General features: G+C 56.1%; 8 protein-coding genes across 8 annotated transcripts; 4 read left to right on the forward strand and 4 right to left on the reverse strand.

Moving 5' to 3' along the window:
* Positions 1 to 1,635: 1,635 nt before the first annotated feature.
* On the forward strand, positions 1,636 to 2,618 carry B0T15DRAFT_538443 (uncharacterized protein). The gene has a single exon (XM_062869683.1). The coding sequence runs from the start codon at positions 1,815 to 1,817 to the stop codon at positions 2,292 to 2,294; it is 480 nt and encodes a 159-aa protein (XP_062718649.1). The 5' UTR covers positions 1,636 to 1,814; the 3' UTR covers positions 2,295 to 2,618.
* Positions 2,619 to 3,016: 398 nt separating this feature from the next.
* Positions 3,017 to 4,360, reverse strand: B0T15DRAFT_258140 (uncharacterized protein). The gene has a single exon (XM_062863280.1). It carries the CDS (start codon positions 4,251 to 4,253, stop codon positions 3,114 to 3,116), a length of 1,140 nt encoding a protein of 379 aa, XP_062718650.1. The 5' UTR covers positions 4,254 to 4,360; the 3' UTR covers positions 3,017 to 3,113.
* Positions 4,361 to 5,805: 1,445 nt separating this feature from the next.
* On the forward strand, positions 5,806 to 7,076 carry B0T15DRAFT_258170 (uncharacterized protein). Its single transcript, XM_062863281.1, has one exon. The coding sequence runs from the start codon at positions 5,910 to 5,912 to the stop codon at positions 6,792 to 6,794; it is 885 nt and encodes a 294-aa protein (XP_062718651.1). The 5' UTR covers positions 5,806 to 5,909; the 3' UTR covers positions 6,795 to 7,076.
* Positions 7,077 to 7,667: 591 nt separating this feature from the next.
* B0T15DRAFT_495446 (uncharacterized protein) lies at positions 7,668 to 8,016 on the reverse strand (the record flags this gene model as incomplete). Its single annotated transcript, XM_062867098.1, has 2 exons — positions 7,668 to 7,690; positions 7,770 to 8,016. The coding sequence occupies 2 exons, from the start codon at positions 8,014 to 8,016 to the stop codon at positions 7,668 to 7,670; spliced, it is 270 nt and encodes an 89-aa protein (XP_062718652.1).
* Positions 8,017 to 8,085: 69 nt separating this feature from the next.
* On the reverse strand, positions 8,086 to 9,616 carry B0T15DRAFT_495447 (uncharacterized protein; the record flags this gene model as incomplete). Its single annotated transcript, XM_062867099.1, has 3 exons — positions 8,086 to 8,216; positions 8,277 to 8,657; positions 9,562 to 9,616. 3 exons carry the CDS (start codon positions 9,614 to 9,616, stop codon positions 8,086 to 8,088), a joined length of 567 nt encoding a protein of 188 aa, XP_062718653.1.
* Positions 9,617 to 12,259: 2,643 nt separating this feature from the next.
* On the forward strand, positions 12,260 to 14,877 carry B0T15DRAFT_258300 (uncharacterized protein). The gene is made up of 3 exons (XM_062863284.1): positions 12,260 to 12,313; positions 12,398 to 12,585; positions 12,666 to 14,877. The coding sequence occupies exon 3, from the start codon at positions 12,670 to 12,672 to the stop codon at positions 14,758 to 14,760; it is 2,091 nt and encodes a 696-aa protein (XP_062718654.1). The 5' UTR covers positions 12,260 to 12,313; positions 12,398 to 12,585; positions 12,666 to 12,669; the 3' UTR covers positions 14,761 to 14,877.
* Positions 14,878 to 15,562, forward strand: B0T15DRAFT_258200 (uncharacterized protein). The gene is made up of 3 exons (XM_062863282.1): positions 14,878 to 14,971; positions 15,094 to 15,416; positions 15,488 to 15,562. The coding sequence occupies exon 2, from the start codon at positions 15,116 to 15,118 to the stop codon at positions 15,362 to 15,364; it is 249 nt and encodes an 82-aa protein (XP_062718655.1). The 5' UTR covers positions 14,878 to 14,971; positions 15,094 to 15,115; the 3' UTR covers positions 15,365 to 15,416; positions 15,488 to 15,562.
* Positions 15,563 to 16,016: 454 nt separating this feature from the next.
* Positions 16,017 to 17,389, reverse strand: B0T15DRAFT_258284 (uncharacterized protein). The gene is made up of 2 exons (XM_062863283.1): positions 16,895 to 17,389; positions 16,017 to 16,832 (listed from the first exon to the last, which is right to left on the reverse strand). Exons 1-2 carry the CDS (start codon positions 17,257 to 17,259, stop codon positions 16,166 to 16,168), a joined length of 1,032 nt encoding a protein of 343 aa, XP_062718656.1. The 5' UTR covers positions 17,260 to 17,389; the 3' UTR covers positions 16,017 to 16,165.
* Between the last annotated feature and the right edge of the window lie 1,563 nt (positions 17,390 to 18,952).

Raw genomic sequence — 18,952 nt, forward strand, 5'->3', positions numbered from 1 at the left:
AAGTTTCGCCTACCTAGTTATACTTGCTCTATATATAGGAGAAGAAAAACAGCTACTAGTCGAGAAGCAAATAGATTAAGCTATAGAACATAGCGGTTATATTATTAATATAGGAGTCGGTAACCTAGTAGAAAAAATAGGCCAGGTTATAATAGCATATATCGGTAATAGTATCTTAGGCCAGCTCATTAATAATACTATATAGTAATATAGTCTTCTCTTTACTAGGGTTACCCTTAATCTAAAGCAGTCGGCTTTTTAGATAGTTATACTATCGCTAAAAGTCAGGGTTATCGAGGACCTAGCGATACAAGTCTTAGAGAAGGCCGCCTTTAGTCCGCTCAATATAGGTTTTATTATCGCAAGGATCGGTAAGTCGCAGGTGTTTCAGGTATTGCTAGTCCTTCTCCGATATTTGCTGGATCTCCTAGTTCCTTGCATGGCTAACGAGCTGCTGGAGATAAGACGTCGCTTGCTAAGCACTATAGATCTCGGTATCGTGTCGGAAGCGCTTCTCGGCGTCTCGGATAGTTCCTAAGTTTGCGATGCCGGCCGCCTACGCAGGCGGCCCCTGATGTTTGTTCACCGGGAAGGGGAGGGGGTTCCTTATAGGAGTTGAGGGCATTGTAGCTGCTCGAGTACCTATTCTACTTGCTAGTTACTATAAAAATAGATTAAAAGGAAGTTTACTAATCTAACTAGATGGCGTATCAACCTAAATATTAGACACGCGTATCGTAATACCTGGTTAGAGCTTCATTTCCATAGTGGATTCGGTAGCTCTAGTGGCTTACAGCTGCTTGCCAAGTTGGTTCGGCTACCCTGCAAAAAAGGGGGGCAAATACAGGAAAATAGGGCCCCTAACCCATCTACAGTTAGCAGTGTAAATCAACCAGGGCCCTCCCCAGTCTAGCATCTGGCGAATTGAGTGAGATAAGACGGTAGTAGTGCTTGACAAGTTTACACTGAGCCATTCGATTTCAGTTTCCACCCCAGTCGGCTGACTCCAACAAACCTCTCTCAATTTCCCCCAAGACACCATTCTCGACTCCCATCAACATCGCGACCACAGATTCCGTCAAGAAAACGCCTCCGTGTCTCCAGTGCATTGTCCTACAAGAACGAAGCCCGATTTTCGAGCCCCAATACCTCCGGTACTGTGTAATAATAGGAAAGGAGAGCGTTATCTTATGCCCAGCTGGCTGCATTGCTGCAGCCTGTCTTCATAATTGCTATGCGCTGGGAAGGGGGGTGTTTTTGTGGGTTTGTGGGCCAAATGATGGGCCAGATGTATTAAGGGGTGAGCAAGGGCCAAGGGGTGACTGCGCGGCGAGCCGGCGACCATATTTGACTTCACAAACTCACAATTACTTGCATTGGTTCGTCCGTCCCTTCGCGGTCTAAGTCTGACTACATACCTCTGCTGTACCTGCCAAGTTTTTCATTGCTCCACACAAATGCCGGGGCCCCAACCTTAACATCACACCTTCACAGTGGAGGTGAGAGCTGATTTCGGCCCTGAGCAGCTCGGGTCTGGTTTGATCCGGGCAAATATTTGCTGACTCCGGGGTAGTGGGTGAGTAGGCTGAGCTGTGGCACGGAATTCAAAGGCGTATTGGGTCGGTTGTAGGATGATGACGGGTGAATAATTCGCTGCACTGAAAATAGGAGACGGTGATGTGGGCTGCAATGCTGATCCAGTGTGCTGGCTTGCTAACTAGGTACCTAGCCAACTAGGTATTGCCTATCACGCCGATACGTCACACCAATCATCATTGTATCATGTATGGAAACAGGACGCGCTGAGGGCTGTAATGGACCTGCCATTATTTTGGTTTTCCACCGCCATGTCCTGCAACAGCATGCCCACCTTGGGACGTTCCCTCTCATCCCCAGCTCTGCTGGGACGCGGTACTTTACATAGATGCATCCAGCGAAGCACTTTCTGTTCCCATACACGTGCCAACACCCATCCATATCAATGGCGGCGTCTGTCCCCAAACCTCCCGCCCGGGAACATCAACATCACCCCAATCCCTCCAGACACCTGCTTCCCCCTTTACCGCTTCGCCGCCTTACCGAACAAGCCGGCGGGGAGCGCGGCCTTCTCCACCTTGGCGTCGAGCACCTTGGGCGGCAGCGCGAGTGTCTTCCTGACGAAGGGGCGACGCTTTCTGCCGGCTCCCTTGGGCGCCGCTGCCGGTGGTGGTGCCGCCTTGGCCGTTGGTGGTGCTGGTTTCTTGCTAGCGGTACTGGCGGAGGGCGGGGCCGACTGCCGAACCGGAAGGCTCTGAGCGGCCTGGCGGGGGGCGGGGGGCGGCGGCATGTTGAGAGTGAGTCGGTAGGGTTGATTTGGGAAGAGATTAGGTAACTGGCGGGAAGGAGATGGATATGTGCTATGGTGGGACGGGTTTGCTGGTTGGAGAGTGTGGGATGGCGAAGTGTGCAGATGGAGTTGAGGGTAGGGCGAGAACAGGGCGCGGTCTCATATATATATATACCAGGTACCGAGGATCAGGCGGCGGCGGGACTACGGCTAGGTCGGAGGGTGAGGATGAAATTAGGCCACCAGGCCCTCGTGTCTCCCGTAAGCAGGGGCACGGCGCCTTGGATGGCCGCAACCACGGCGAGGCGAGGGGGGGAGAAGGCCAGCGGACGATGCAGGTTTTAGATTTAAATAGATACAACCGAGCTCCCAAGACGGCCAACTCGGGCCGTAGCCATTGCTGCAAATAGCTCATTGAAACGTTTCGGTTGCCTTCAGTCACCGAGCGTGCCTGTCTCGTTGCCTTTCTCGTCTGCGGCCGAGTTGGGTCTGCGGTCGGTAGACTGCCATCGAGTTGCGTGGCGGCATCGAGAATCTGTCGTGTTCACAGCATGCTCTGACTTGAACGTACGTACTACTTATACGCTGTGTCATGGGTAAAGGAAAATGCAATACGCTGAGGTTCAGGTTGTAAGAACAAGGTCGCCCAGCAACCGCATGTATAGTATAACAAGAAAATCGTCTAATATCTGCTGGATCTCGCAGCCTTCCGCATACCCACCACCAGTGGCAGGTTATCACCTTTCCCTTACGTGTAGGTTTTCACCCATTCCTTGTAGGCTTTTACCTATTTCGCAAACTCTAGCTTTTCCGTGAGGGGGGCAAAACTAGTCATATTCTTGCCTCCGAAGCGCTTGCTCAACCATTGCTGGCGCAGCTTGGGATTAGTTTCCCACTCGACCGGGATCCAACCCCAAAACTCCTGCAGCGCGTTGGTCCAGTACAGTTCCATGGGGTTTGGCGGGAGCTTCATGCCATCATAGGGTCCGATCTTGCGTATTGTCCTCGCGTAGACGACTGAAACGTTGTAGTCGATCAGCACGACCCGTGGCAGCGTGGTGCGCTGCGCTGCCGTCTGCAGGCCGGGAGGCCATTGCAGAAGGACGTTGCGCCCGGCCACATCGCGCTGCATGATCCCCAGCCAGCGCAGCTTTGCATCGCCCTCCATGACTCTTGCAAGCACCTCCAGACGGAATGCCTCGCTGAACGCCGCTGCGGGGGCGGGCGCAGCGGGGCGCGGTGCGCGACAGAGGTCGCGGATGCTCGGTCCCTGGATGTGCTCGATCAGGATGAGACGCACCTGGCGCAACCGCGGCGTCGTCTTGTTCACCATGACGCGGGCGGTAAAAGTGAAGGAGCCATAGTACCGGGGCGCAAAGGCCCCGGCCTGGCCGATGGCCTTCAGGTGCTCGTACGCAGCCGCCTCGCAGCTGTAGTCCTGGTCGGCAAGCAAGGTGACGTCGCAGGGCACGCTTGGCACGTCCCTGTTGCGAAAGGAGTAGTACAGCGGATCGTATATCTTGGCCACGGCCTGGAAGGGGGCGGGACTGGGGGCCGGATTGGAGGCCGAACTGGCCGAGACCTTTGGCGTGACGGTGCAGACGACGACCTGGGCGCCACGCCCGTCGCCAGCGGCGAGCACGTCGGTCACGGACAAGGTGTAAGAGAGCGGGTTAGGCGGGTCCAGTGTACCCAGCGGAGGGTTGGCTAGGACGAGCTCGGTCTGCGTGAGGGACCGCAGGGGCTGGCCGGCCACGGTAGTGCGTGTCCCGGTGCCGTAGCTTCGGCAGCCAAAAGGGGCGGGTGGGACGTGGGTATTGATGTTGACGGTGAAGCCCGCTCTGTAGGGGCAGGCTGGCTTGTCGGGGTCCGCAGGCGGCGTCCATGTCAGCGGCTGCGGTGACATGGTCCTGGGCGGCGTGGGCATGGTAGGCGTTGAAAGCCTGAAAGGCGGAAACTGGCAAACAAAAAGAGACGCCGAGTAGGTAGTCTTGTTGGGTAGGGGGAGCGACCGGAGCAGGCCGCAGGTGATGACGGTGATGGAATATGATGAAAATTTGATGAACGCCGATGGTGCGACCAGCAGGCTTGATGATAATCAGTTGTAAAACCCAAAAGTTAAAACGGGGCCCAGTGCTGGAATGGGCCGGCTGGAATCAAGAGTAAAAGATTGGGTTGGCGAAGGAGACCAGAAACATTTAGATTTGATCGAGTTGTATAATCAAGGCGTTGGTTGTCGTTCCGAGTTCGTCATGAATGAGGAATCAGAATGCTTTGTTCGTGTTCCGTGCAAACAAATCTTAGATAAGGTAGGGAGGGAGTTCAAAGTTCAAACAGCCATGCCACGGTCCACTTTTTTGCGCCTCTGAGTCTTACAGGCCAGTGAGGCCACAGCTTCACAGCCTACAGGAGAATCAGATTCGAGGTTTCAAACCAGCCGCTAGCCTCAGGGGAAATGACTACTCAGAGTCTGAAAATCCCTTTAGCGTTTAGGGCTTGGGGTATTTTGGTCCGAAGTCTTCTAGTTCGAGCCTCGTATTGGCTCGACGCCGCAACGCCACAACACCACAACGCCGCAATACGCGGCTGCAACGCTGCAGCGCCGTAACGCCGTAACACTGCTGTGAGGTCCGATCACCTTGTCCCCCCCCCCTTTTTTTTTTTCTGCGCTTAGGTTCAACAATGCAAATTTTGGCTGCACATGCCCTAGCCCTCGACAACAGGTATCAAACAATGCCATTCGAATTGCCCGTATTCGGCTCGTACTTGAAGCCTCCCAAATAACTGGTGATATATTTTGATGGTTCCGTCGCTATCACCCACTCTTTTACCTGCCTGCCCGCCTGCCCGCTTGCGCGCGCGCGCGCCATGACGCGTTACCTCAACCAAGACCAGCGGGCTATTGCCCGTCTTATGTTGGATGCGGGAGAGCAGCCACGTGCCATTGCCAGAGTCGTTGGCTGCAGTGAGCGCCATGCAAAGAGGCTAAAGAAGATGTTGTAACGCTGCAACGCCGCAACGCCGCAACACCACAACACTGCAACTTACGCGAGGACTCGACGGCACGAAATCATCTTGACGTGCCGTCAAGACACCTATGTACTTTGTACAGCGTCAGCACCGACCACAACACCGCCTGCGCCAGCCTAGCTCCCAGCCTCCCACTACGGCTCTCACTAATACGTGGCGTCCTACAACGTCTGGAAATAGTAATTATTTTGAGCCGTAAGCGTGAGCGTCTCGAGCATCGTTACTTGGTTGGTTGTAGGTCTGGGCATACAACCAACCAAGTAGCAGGCCGAATACTCGGCCTACACGGCCTACTCGGTCTAATGCTCGCTGGCCTTGGCAGTTGATGGCGATGTGTGTGTACATGTAGACTTGGGGCTAGTCTGACGGTCTGTCCGAGTTTCAGGCTTTCAGCTACTTGGAGCTGGTTACCTATAATACCGCAGCTTCCACCTGCCTCTCCAGGATAGAATATTCAAGTCTCCATTGTCATCACTTGTTCCAGTCATACCTACCTACCTGCTCAAAGCCGTTACCCTCGAGATCGAGTCAGTTTTTTTGACAAGCTGCCAAGATGGCCCAACCCGTGCCCCTGTCCCAGGCATTTGCCAATGCCCCGACCAACCGGCTGCCAAACTATCCCAACCCCCACGGCACTCTCACTGTCCATGCTAGCATGTCTGGCGATTCGACCGTGAATACCGACCCGCCCTACTTCTCCATCGCCGCCCAGCAAAACTGGCACACCCTCGGCACGACCCTCATTGCGAACATCCCCAACATCGCCGACCCGACCCACATTCTAAACCGCGAGACGGTCCCTTTCCGCGAGGACGCCACCTACCACAACAGCGAAGGCGACGTGGTCCGCTCAGCTGCCCTGTATCTGCTCCACCCGGTCAACCAGGCGCTCAGTTCCGCCCAGGGTGTGGTCATCCGCTGCCAGTCCGAACTCACCGCGAACAAGATCCGCAGCGACATCACCTACTTTCGCGCGCCCACGGCCGCCAATCCAAACTACAAGGCCTTTGCCGTCGTCGAGTTCAAGAAGCGCGGCGTCATCAAGGACAACGAGTTCCGCAGCACCATCAAGTACAACACCGTGCCCAACCCGCAGCAGCTCGCCACCGCCACCACCGCCGCCCTGAACCACGTCAGCGGTAAAGAGTCGCAGTTTGACGGCGACGCCTGGATACTGATCAAGCAAGCCGCCTCGTACGCCATCAACCACCGCACCCCCTACGTGGCCCTGTTTGACTGGGACTTCCTCGTCCTCGTCCACTTCACCAACATGGTTGTGCCCCCGCCCCCCGCCGCGCCCAACGCCCCAATGCCCCTGCCGGCTGATGTTGGCGACTACTGCGAGCTCGAGATCATCCCCAACGCTCAGTCGCAAAGGATGCGCGGCGCCCTGCTGGGATTCCTGGGCCACGCCTTTGAGAATGCTCCTGCCGTCTAGACTCTGGAGCGGTAATGATTCATTGCCCATTTTTGGTTGGACATCTGGCAGGCTGGCAGCGGGAACTGCCACTTGGATTCAAGATAGCATTAGGTGGTTGAAAAGAATAGAACTAGACCCTCCGTCAGTGACGAGGATGATTTAGTATCCCTGGAGAAATACTCCGAGATCTTCCCGCTCGTCTTTCTTCCTTTCTCCTTTTTGTTTTATCACGGAGCACATCCTCGAGCTCAACACCATCGGGCGCTATATGACGGCGTCGCTAGACGGTGGCCTCGGGCAGCCCGCGTCGACCATCATCGACACGCCCGAGTACCGCTTCTCGCTCGGGCAGGCGCGCCCCGAGGAGGTGTCCATGTTCGCGGCCATGTGGCCGCCCTGGTCGCACTCGTACGCCATCACACCATCACGCCGGCCGACACGTGCCTGGCGCTGCTGGGCTCGGTACAGCACACGGTCAGGCTGGTCGTATGCGACTACGATCCGATGTTTGCCGGGCCGAACCCGAGCCTGTGGACGGCGTCCAAGTGGCAGACTCGGTGGCACGAGTTCATGAGCGCACACTTTAGACGCGTCGTGACCCACACGCGCCTGTGGCTGACGAGCAAGCTCGACGAGCTCGACCGTGTCTGGCACGAGGCGCACGCGTCCTGCGGCGCCGACGAAGATTAATTAGTGCGGCTTCTGCATCCACGCACGGGGCCTTGTCACGCGGCACAATGCAGCCATCGCAACGAACCACCGGGTCAATTTCGATTATGCCATTTTTTTGATGATCGGTTGACACGGTGCTGACATAACAGTGGCAATATGGTTGATTACTGGGACGGGGTTGTGCCGGTGAGGAAAAAATATCTTGGATAAGAAAGCGTCTTAGCGCAGGGCTCGAGGGCGCCCTTGTAGATAAGTTAGCGGCAATCTGTGTCTACGATCGTGTATTGTACATACCTTACCTTTCATTAAAAGAAGTCCCACCCGGTGACCAGACACAAATATTGGTCGACCGTTTCACACGCGCCGAGCGGAGCGGTTGCGGCGGTCGCAACGCCTTGATCGCCTCCCAGGCCCGGACCTCGTATAGCGCCCACTGCTGGTCCGTCAGCGCTTCCCACCTCGCCAGCACGTCCCGGAAGCTCAGCCTAGGGTCCTCGGCTACGAGGTCGTTCCGAAAGACCTCGAACCCGGAAAGAGGTAGGACCGGGTTGGGGTTGGGCCACACCATACCGGGGTGCCGGTCCAACGTAGTTTGTATATATGGAGGCGGGGGCCCAGCTGGCTTGGGGTGCGGCGGCTACGGTAGCTCCGCGTCCTTGCAGGCGAGCCTTGTTTCGTACACAGCCCAGGCCTCGCGGCGTATCACCTCGGCCTGTGCGCGGCAAACTCCCTTCTCGTCCTCGGACAGATTGCCAAGTCGGTACTGCTCTTAGGTCGAGGTTAGAGCGTCGAGAAGCTCGCGGGAAGATTGTCCCTGGTTAGGCTGACCCTGTGGTGCCTCCGAAGTGGTAGCTGGCGGTTCGGGGGAAATGAAGCTGCTGTATTCAACCTCGAGCGAGCGTTCCCCGCAAGCTTTGAAGACAGTAATGTCCAGTCCGAGGCGGCGTGATACTAGGCTGAGTGCGTATCCGAACCCCGGGATAGCGTAGATCGCTATAATAGCCCTCGACAGAGAATAGTCGTCTCGACTGTAGAATGCGTGCGCGATCAGGCAGGCCTCGTCATCGGTGATGACAGTCTTGAACTGGCCGTTTTCGAGAGAGTCCTTGATCTTGGTATACAGCTCTACTGGCGTGCTAAGCCTGCCGTCCGTTGTACGCTGAATATTGGTGCGCACTACGTCCGGTGGCGGCCATCCGTGAGGAGCAACTGGCGCTCCGCTTTGGTGAGCTTGTCTTAATGGTCCTGTGCCTTGTCGTAGAGGCTCGCGGGGATGTCGTCGTGTGCTGTATATGTCGCTTCTTGTTGGTTCTAGGCGTTGCGATCGATAGATGCAATTAGAGAAGCTTCGTTACGACGCGTGATCTCGGTGCTCGAGTCGACATCGGGGTCGGGCTAGTCCTCGTCCCAATTGAGGGAGTTGGAGTCCTTCTCGGATGGTTCCGCCATCTTAAATTAATGGTTGGAGTTGAAAAAGGTGTTGCATACTATGAGTGCTTATTGCAAAAGCCGAAAGCGATGAGGCGTACTGGTGTAGGGTTCTAGAGAAAGTCGACGTAACAACCCTAGATAATGGCCCGGGACTACTGTGACTGCCGTTTATTAGGTACGTCGTTGCTGTTTTTGTGGGTAAAATAACCTGTAGCTTGGTGTCTGGGAACGATCGTGGTGGGATGCGAATTGCGAACGATTTCCGAGGACCTGTAACTTGCAATCGCAGGCCGGTTTCGGCAAGCCAATTATAGCTTACCTTATCGGGCTTGATGTGACGGGCACCGGTCAGGTCAGCTCGCACATACAAGATTGATATTGCGACAGAGAGAGAGCAAGATCTAGATGACAGCAGTGTGCGTGCGACCAGACCTTAAATACTGGAGCAGAGGCACATGACCAGAGGTCAGGTGATCCCGTGACACTTCCCTGTGCCAAACGAGACCCCGTCCGCCAAAGAAAAGACGCTCCACTGAGCAGGCTCTCCTGCTACTCCAAGAACAAATCTACAAAGCATGGAGAGCCAGGAAAGTGCTCAGCCTGATCAGCTTCGATGTGAAAGGTGCATACAACGGGGTCTTCAAGGACAGACTGCTCCAGAGGCTCAGGGCAAGAGGCATACCAGAATTCCTGGTCAGATGGATCGATGCCTTCTGCTTTAAGCGCACGGCAACCATTGTGGTAAACGGGTTCACGTCTGAACGGCAAGAGCTGCCCCAAGCGGGCTTGCCACAAGGATCGCCGCTGTCCCCGATACTGTTCCTCTTCTTCAACGCGGATCTAGTACAGCACAGAATCAACGCGAACGGAGGCTCAATCGCCTTTATTGACGACTACACGGCCTGGGTTGTAGGCCCATCAGCAGAGGCGAACCGCGTAGGCATCCAAGCTATTATAGACAAGAGCCCTGAATTGGGAAAGACGAAGCGGCGCCTAGTTCGAGGGCGAAAAGACAGCCATCGTACACTTCACGAGGAACAAAGAGCGATCTTCAGAAACGCCGTTCATAGTCAAAGGGGACACGGTCAAACCGAAGGGAAGTGCAAAGATCCTGGGGGTTATCATGGACTGCGAACTCCGCTACAAGCAGCACATTGCCAGGACGGCAGCTAAGGGTCTCGCAGCCGCTCTAGCCCTGAAGAGACTGAAGATGCTTTCCCCGCGGACAGCGAGACAACTGTTTATCGCGATAGTAGCCCCTGTCATGGACTACGCCGCCAGTGTCTGGATGCATGCCTGCGGCGAAAAGGCACTGAGCTGGCTGAATAGGGCGCAGAAGATCGGGGCCCTGGCAATCACAGGAGCCTTTCGGACAGTGGCGACGGTCGTGGCAGAGGCGGAAGCGAGCATTCTCCCCGTACGAGAACGACACGCTCGGGCGGCAGCCAGACTATGGATCAACATCCACACATTGCCTGGGACTTATCCCCTAGCCTGGAAGAAAATCCGGACAACAGCACGATTCGTTTCCCCGCTTCAGAAGATCGCCCGTGCGGTAGAAGGAATAAAAACCGAACGGATAGAAACAATCCAGGAATACGCCATCGCTCCCTGGGCACCTCGCCTACAGCCGATGATTGAAGCTGACCGAGAGAAGGCGACCGAGATGGCCAACGGAGCCATAGGCATCGTGATTGCAACCAGCTCCTCCGTGAAGAAAGGCATTGTCGGTGTTGGTGGCATCGCACGAGACACTCTCTTCAACAGGACCAGCGAGACCGTGACAAGATTTGCTGTAACCCTTGGCACGAGGGAGGAGCAGAACCCGTACACAGCAGAACTAGCAGCCATCGCAATGGCCTTAGAGAGGATTTCGGCCAACGCCTGCCATAGACACATCACCATCATCACCAGGAACCAGTCAGCGCTAGCAGCAATTAGGCAACCGCGACAACAGTCTGGCCAAGGCACCATACGACAAATCTACGAGTTGGCTAGACAGCACCAAGAAAGAGGGAACTCGGTCGACTTCTTGTGGATCCCAGCGGAGGCCAACTTTGCGTTGGGATTAGAGGCCAAGGCGGCAGCGCAAAGGACAACGAGGCAAGGACAGATGCCCAACCTCCAAATGCCCCAAGCCAAGTCCACCGCGATCAGGCTGGCATTGACCAAACAACGACAGGGGAGAGCTCTCCCGGAAGGCGTAGGCAAATTCTCAAAGGCTCTGGACGTAGCACTTCCTGGCAAGCACACTCGCGATCTCTACGATAAGTTGAAACGAAAAGAAGCCTGTATCTTGGCACAACTCCGAACCGGAATGGCGAGGCTGAACGGCTTTCTGAGCAGAATCGGAGCGGTCGAGTCAGACCTTTGTCCTTGCGGCCGAGCGAGGGAAACCGTGGAACATTTTCTGTTGCGATGCGTGAGATGGGCAGCTCTGAGGGAAGACATGTTGCAATGCACAGTAGCAAGGCGAGGGAGCCTCTCATTCTACTTGGGAGGGAAAGCACCATCGGATCCAAAGATGTGGTCGCCCTGTCTATGCTATGGTTCTCCTTGGCGTGTCTGGGTTGACCTTTGACCTGAAGCTGCCTCCTCGGGCCTGCCGTCTCTACTCTATCCCGGCGAATCGCAAAGAGGGAGCCAGTTCCGGGAGAGGTTGTGAAGATGATGATGGTTTGGATTAAAAAAAAAAGAAAACAAAAATAAAAAAAAGGAAATCGAAGGAAACCGAAGGCTGGAACGCCTTTTCTAATCATTCGGCCTTCAATCATCATGCCTGCCTTTTCTCCATCCTCTTCTACTACTTCTCTGTACCTAATTGACTGTCCCCGGACGTCCGATCAACGGATCCACCAGCCCCGGCCCTGATCCCAGCGAGCGATCACTAGTGTCTAGAACGGCCCGAGCAAATCCCACGAATGCCGGTGCTACGATACGGGATTCGTATGTAGGTACCCAGCAGTCACGCCTCGGCGTGCGGGGTAAGAATGTGGAGGATTTCCATATATATGTCCCCTAACCCAGCACTCCGGTCGTTCCTCCGCCGAATGATGCATCTCGCTGCAGCCGGTGTCCACGTGGTCTCGGGGCTAGGGAGCGCGGGAAATGGCAACCGACCCCAAACCACCTAGCTCGAGCTCTTAGTCCGCGACATCCTAGGCAGGTGCAACCATATACTAATTCCAGGCGAACTCGTCAACTGCGCCAGCTACCATCACCAATGTCGGATGCGGTCCAGGACGAGGCCTTACAGGCGTCCGCTCCGGCTCGCAAAAAGCGGATTCCGGTATGTCAATACTGGTACTCTCTAGTACTTCACATCAAGCAACTTCCACCGGAGCTATCCGGGTAGATGACGGCGCAGTTTCATTACTAACCGTGGGGTTCTTATCGCCATCAAGAAAGCCTGCGGTTCATGTCGAGTCTCCAAAGTAGGTGAGCCAAGCCGATGTCACAACAAGATTGCACTAGTACCCACCTAGGTAGGTAGTTTTACTGACGCGGATCTTGCGCAGGTGAGATGTGATGGACTGCGGCCATGTTCTCGGTACGCTGCTTCTCCAGTTCTGATCCTTGGGCCGTATTCTGGGGGAGAGAGGCCACAAGAGAGCCGGCTCTGACTGGAATTTCTTTCGTTCACAAGCTGTCGCTCCCTGCGTAAGGTATGCGAGTTTGTCGAGCGCCCAAAGGACCCCTACGAAGCGTGAGAACCCCTTACTACTACCACCGTCACATTGTTTGTTCGAGAACATACTAACATGCTAACCCAACACCCCTGAGCAGAAAGATGGAGGCCTTGGAGAAAGAAGTCGAGTCGCTGAAGGCACAGCTAAACACACCATCGATCTCGAATTCCTTGCCCAGTCCTCGTAGCTGGTCGGGGCTGCAGCTTGAAGATGCCGCCGTGCATTTCAGCCCACAGCCGCCAGTGGCCTCTGCCCTTCTGCCACGGACATTCCCCTCCATCCACCGTAGCCCGTCGAGCGATGGATCCCCCGGTGTGGTTGGTGGTGCTACGGTTACAGTCCTGGAAAGTACTAGTGCACGACTAAGCCAGGGAGTCCCTCTCCATACTACTACAGGCACCTCGACGATGGGATCGACGACAGGGTCGCTGAAAAAGCGGAGCAGAGCGCACTTCGAGGCCGCCACTCCACCGACGATCCCGGACCTCGACCCCATCAGCGCAGGCCTGATCACGCTAGAAGCGGCCGAGTCGTATTTCCACAGCTTCTTCTCCGGCTGCGACCGGTACGTGCCCGTTTTCGATCCGCTCTTCGACACGCTGGAGAGCGTCCGGGGCCGCAGCACGCTGCTGTTCAGCACCATCTGCTGGGTCGGCTGCCGCGTGCTCACGGGGTCCGAGTCGCACCAGAGCCGCCTCCTGGGAGTACACACCCAGCGGATGCTGAATGTTGCCATCGCTGCGGCGCCGTGCCGGGGCGGGATCCAGGCCGGCCTCGAGACTGTGCAGGCCCTCCTCGTCAGGGCCTGCTATGCGCCCGAGCGGTCGCTGCTCGTGGCCGTAGCTACCCGCATGGCGCTTGAGATGGGTCTGCCAGAGGCATACGGCGTGCTCAGCGCTCGCTGCGTCAGTACTAGCTCTACTGACCCCAAGGTGGGCATTGAGTTCGCGCACCCGTCTCTGGGGCAAACGACTAGTACCGGTTGTTCCGCTGAGAAGGAGGGAGACGAGGACAGCGCGACCTTGATGCGGAAGACGCGAACGTGGCTGCACCTCCTGATGCTGGGTCAGATCCTGCACGTCGACGCCGGCGGTCCCCCGGGCTTCCGGTTTCTGGGCGCCGCTCGACGGTGTCGCATCCTGCTCGGCAGCCCCTATTCGACCGGCATCGACCTGCATCTCTTCTCGCAAGTAGAGCTCAACTCGATCCGGGCCAAGATCCACTCGGCCCTATCCCAGTACGGGCGCAGCCATCCACCGGCGGAGCGGGACGACGACGAGATCATGGAGATGGTCCGCGACGCCGAGATCGACATCAACGTGTGGTTCGACGACTGGACGCGCATCTACGAGAAGCACAAGAGCGAGATGCCCTGGCTGGCGCCGAACCTGGCCGTGCAGCGGTGCTGGGCCGACAGCATGGCCATGTGCTGCGCGCTCAAGGCCGCCGGCATCGAGAACGTGAGCGCCATGTCGGCCACGCAGCGCACCATCCTGTGCATGGCCAAGCGGTCGCTGCGGCAGCACCTCGACATCGTCCTCGAGGAACCGCGCGTCTACCTGCGCAGCATCCGCTACGCCATGGACTTTGTGTGGGCCAAGAACGCCTTCTGCTACCTGCTGCTCCTGAAACTGTCCATCCTGCTGCCCGACGACGACGACGACGTGCAAGGGGAGGGTGGCGGGCACGCTGACGGATCGGCCAACGCAGCGTTAGTTGAAAAGGGCCGGGTGCTGGTGGACGAGCTCAGCAAAGCCGGCGGCGGGCTCAAGGACGAGGCACGCAACAACACGGGTGGTCTGTACCTGCATCTGGTGCGAGTCAGCATCGACAAGTTCAGCCACGCCACGAGGCGGGGGAGTCACCACAGGGGCGCGCCCGCCGTTGAGTCTCAACAAGGCCACGTCGCACCGGACTGCGGTAGCGGCGGTATTGCTCGGCAGACGAGGAGGGAGAGCGGGCAGGAAGCGGGGTGGCCTCCTCCTTCTTCGGACGAGACGCAGACCGAGCTTGAGTCCTTCGTGCCGGAACAGTTTGTCTTCGAGTGGGACTTTCCGGGCATTACCTTCTTCTCGTCGCCGACATACGAGACCGGCTGGCTGGATGAGTTGCTCGCCGGGGCTTTTGACGGGGCCACCGACATCTTCAACCACAGCTTGGGGTGGGCGTCCATGGATTTTAATCTGTCGTAGAGGACGGAACGTCTGCAAGTAATTTCCAACCTTGCGTTGCCTCTTACATCTTACCAATCCACCCCCATCATCGGTCCGATCCTTCTCAGCCTTGCTGTCCCTGGAAAACACGAGCCTGTTACACAATCCCACCCCACCACATGCTAGCCGCATGAAACCGGCGACTCTAGGGACCCGCTATTGGGCATCTGCATGAACCTTCTACTGTGTAGTAAGTTAGTAGTCTAGGTTGGTCGCTCCGATTGGCAGAGTGGCGAGGTTACAGCAAGCCCGAAACTTGGAACGGAGGAAGCTGAACTGAAGGGTGCTACGGCGCTAACGCGGTACTCGTAGATAAAGGGCATACAGCGCCACCATGGCTTCTTTCTTAAACGTACTACTTACATCCACATACCTGCTACGATTTTGGTCAACTCATAGTGCGCGACGTGTTCCCGGAGGCAACATGCCCCGACAACTCGTTCATCGCTTAAAGTTCATCTCCCCCAATGAGATCCTGGATGCATTGATCGGGGGATACGCCATCATCCATCCTGTCGCTCGTCTTCGGCCTGTTCAGCATCTCCTCGTTCTCCAGCTCGCGACAAGCCAATCAACAAGCTGACGTCGCCAACCTCCTCGCCTTTATGCAACTATGTATGCAGCAAGAATCAGAGGCAAGCAACGTTCTCCTCCCAAGCACGCCTTAGCCTTGAAATCATCACTAACACACCAGAACGATGATTAGGACGTCCGCAGTCTATGTGACAAGAGCAGACCCGCAGCACTCGAGGCGTTGGCCAGATACGTGGATACCGGCTTTGATTGGCCTGAGCCCTCCACGATTATCAACTACTGGCTGTCTTCGCAATAAAGGACAGAGTTCTATGTAGTAGTTTCATCCTTCTACGTCTTGATAATGTTCGTAATTTCCTTCAATGTAGCAAGGTCAATCAGACGGTGGATACAACAGGACCGGGAACAACACGAGGCCGATCCGCCGATGCGAGGGGGAAGGGTAGCTGCACGGGACGCTCTTCCAAGCGGGAGTGGAACGGTATGACGATTCGAATCTGCTCCGAGTCGTCTTTATTTTTATTTCCTTATTACGGGGTTGGGGTTTGCTCATCCATCAGAGGAATGGTAAGTCTGTATATTAGGGTGGGAATCAATGGTGGCTAACATACCGACCGTACTTGCAACATCGTGTTATTTGAACCCCCATCCTCGCATGGTTAGAGGTTCACCAGGCGCAGGGGGTCGCTACACGCTCTAGCCAGATACATAAAGCTTGAAAGGGGTATCGTATTGTATTAGTATCTATGGCAGGGCCCCGCCTCTCAAGGGGCTCCTCATCGCCAAGAAGCTGAGATTATATCCAACGAGCTAACCCGCCCTTTTATCAGAGTTCCTTATACCGTAGTGGCTAACTCGGCAACTCGGTCGGGCCCCCCTTATGCGCCGGCGCCGCGTCCATTTCGGGCGTCACCCAGTGCTGTGGGCCATATACATACACTGGGTGGGGTTTGCCGTTGCTCTCCCAGCCCGGTACCTCTGGCGGAGGTCTTGCAACCTCTCTTCTCCGCTTGAACCACATGTATCCTACGACCGCTGTGAGTAAAATCCCTCCCAGCGCCGCACCCACGCCCACACCGATCGTGGCCGCAGTGGATAGCCCGCTCTGCGCATTTCCAGATGATGCTGGCACCGAAGTTGATGACGCAGTTTCCGAATCGGTACCACTACCGGGCGGTATTGGCGCTGAGGATGATGGGAACCCCGACGGTGCGGTCGACAATGTTGTGGACGACGGCCTCGTGGTGGCCGGTACCAGGTCGGACGACTGATGATTGAGTTGGAACATTGGCGCCAGAAGGACCATCTCGCGAGTTATTGTCTGCACCACTGCGGTACCCGTGGCGTCCGTCGCAGTCGTTGTCGTTGTAACGGTGATAACGTCGGCAAACACAGCTTGGCTGACGCTGGCGAGGCCGGAGGAGCCGGAGCACATGCCCGTGGCCACGGAGATTGGGGTGCCGGTGGATGCGACGGCGATGCACGTATTGCCGTTTCGGTTGGTACACTGGAACCCCCTGAACGGATTAGACAACCCACCCCCCTAATGTATTCATCGACTACTGTAGAGATGACTTACTCTGGACAGCACCCTATCGCCGTCTCGCCAGGGACCAACGTGAACTCGACGTCCCACTCGGACCGACCTCCGTACTGCGCCGTGCAAGCGGTCGTGTAGCCCGCCGGGCAGGCCATGCCCGGCGAGTAGAAACCCCAGCCGATGAATGGAGGTTGTGGTGCCGGCACTCTAGTCGCTGCCGGGGGCCAGCACGTGGTGTGGTCTGACGCTTGCACGCTCCCATCCCTCGTGACGCATTGCTGCCCCCGAAAGCCTTCGCTGCACGTTGCGCAGTTCACGACGTGGACGCTGCAGCTCTTGGGCATGGTCCATGTCGCTGTCAACGGGCCGAGCAACGTGCCCGATCGTCCGGTAAATGTTGCCATGGGATATAGAGAGGAAAGTTAGAGGGTCACGAAGGGCGATACGGTTACGGCGTGCAGTCAAGCGAGCGAGGGATAAGCTGGCTGGCGGTCAACACTTACTACTACTCCTACCGTCCCCCCGTCCCCCGGGGCACCCGGAGTTGGTAGGTATTTATCCCACTGGAGCCCATGGCATTCGAGCTTCCTCCGTAATCATGACGGGATGCGTTGCCACAGTGTCACACAGTGTTACCGGCCCTGACAAGATGAGTTGGGGGCGAAGGAAGTCAGAGTGCCAGTGGCTGACAGTCCTGACACCGAAGCCTGGTGTCGACCGTGGACTCGATTGGGTGTAGAGCCGCTGAGCCGCCGGTGTGCATACAAGGCAACGTATCTAAGGGAAGAATTCCACAGTATAGGCGCTATGGTGGGACCTTACGACGGCCGAACAGGGCGTGGTTCAGATGAACCAACCCTTGACATTTCTTTTTCTTTTTTGCGCGGAACTGGCGATAGGGGGGCTGGTCTCCGACTTCGCAATAATATTGTGCTGAATCACTGAAAGATTTGATTCAGAGCCGGATCATGGTGCATCTCGCAATAGTCTAAAATCTTGATTTCATTTATACTTCTTCCCCGCAGAAAAAGAAAGTGGCTGTTTTGATGCTGGATTCAGATCTTGCGATTGACCAAGATCTTCAAGTCGGGCGCTAAGGAACTTTCAGGGGTGTAAAGTCACAGATGTAATGTACTAGTACATACTAGTACTTCAGCAAAATAGTTGTAAGGGCAGAATGAACGAAAGGAAACGCCAGAGGATCCGAGTGTGGAAAATGCACAGGTGCTCCGGGCTGCCGTTTTCTTTTAACGTCCCTTTCTTCTTCCGTAGGAAAACAGGTCGTTCGGGAAGATGGATAGAAAACTGCAGAGTCCTTCATTCATTGACCGAGCGTGACCTGACCCTGGCCACAGGCATCATCGAAGAACCAGGGGTTGGGGTGCACCGTACATATATCCGTACTACTAGTAGTATCCGTAACGTCACCTGCATGGATCCGGGCCGTGCATGGATCCGGGCCGTGCATGGATCCGGGCCGTGCATGGATCCGGGCCAGGGTCCTGGCCTGCATTCATTTCGACTGTCAGCCACAATGAACATCACGAACAACTTCATCAAACAGGCTGTTTGACCGCATTTTCCAACGAATCCATGGTTTGAACTGTTTTTGAACTCCTCTGACAATAGCTAACCTTTTCCACATACCAGTCAACGTACGGCATCACCAACGCAGTCAACATACCACATCACCACTGCAATCGACGCAGTCAACCGACTGCATGGTACGTACTCAACCGACCGCATCACATGCAGTCAACTAACCGTATCATGAATGCAGTCAACGCAGTCAGCCAACCGCATCAACCATGGCCCCCATTCAATCCAAACCCAAACCTCCCAAGCCCACACTCAAGAAGCCACCACGCAAGCGTACCTACAGCCAGGAAGAACGCATCCAGTCTGCTATTGAAGCCCTGCGAGCCGGGGAGGTCCCCAGCGTTCGAAACGCGGCCCACACCTTTGACATACCACGAACCACCCTCCAGGAACGGTATGCCGGTCGACGGCAGAACCACCGGGCCGCAGCCCAGCACTTGCAGCGGTTGACACCACAGGAGGAACAATCCATTGTTAATTCCATTTACCAGTTGGATG

This window comes from Chaetomium strumarium (genome assembly GCF_033439665.1).
Source record: "Chaetomium strumarium strain CBS 333.67 chromosome Unknown B0T15scaffold_6, whole genome shotgun sequence".
NCBI lineage: Eukaryota > Fungi > Ascomycota > Sordariomycetes > Sordariales > Chaetomiaceae > Chaetomium > Chaetomium strumarium.

Bases quoted from the DNA above. Each gene is read 5' to 3' on its own strand.
- B0T15DRAFT_538443 (XM_062869683.1), top strand. From the start codon at position 1,815: ATGGACCTGCCATTATTTTGGTTTTCCACCGCCATGTCCTGCAACAGC.
- B0T15DRAFT_258200 (XM_062863282.1), top strand. From the start codon at position 15,116: ATGGCTTCTTTCTTAAACGTACTACTTACATCCACATACCTGCTACGA.
- B0T15DRAFT_258170 (XM_062863281.1), top strand. From the start codon at position 5,910: ATGGCCCAACCCGTGCCCCTGTCCCAGGCATTTGCCAATGCCCCGACC.
- B0T15DRAFT_258140 (XM_062863280.1), bottom strand. From the start codon at position 4,253: ATGCCCACGCCGCCCAGGACCATGTCACCGCAGCCGCTGACATGGACG.
- B0T15DRAFT_258300 (XM_062863284.1), top strand. From the start codon at position 12,670: ATGGAGGCCTTGGAGAAAGAAGTCGAGTCGCTGAAGGCACAGCTAAAC.
- B0T15DRAFT_258284 (XM_062863283.1), bottom strand. From the start codon at position 17,259: ATGGCAACATTTACCGGACGATCGGGCACGTTGCTCGGCCCGTTGACA. The intron at 16,833-16,894 runs GTAAGTCATCTC...TAATCCGTTCAG, and splicing joins GCGATAGGGTGCTGTCCAGA to GGGGTTCCAGTGTACCAACC.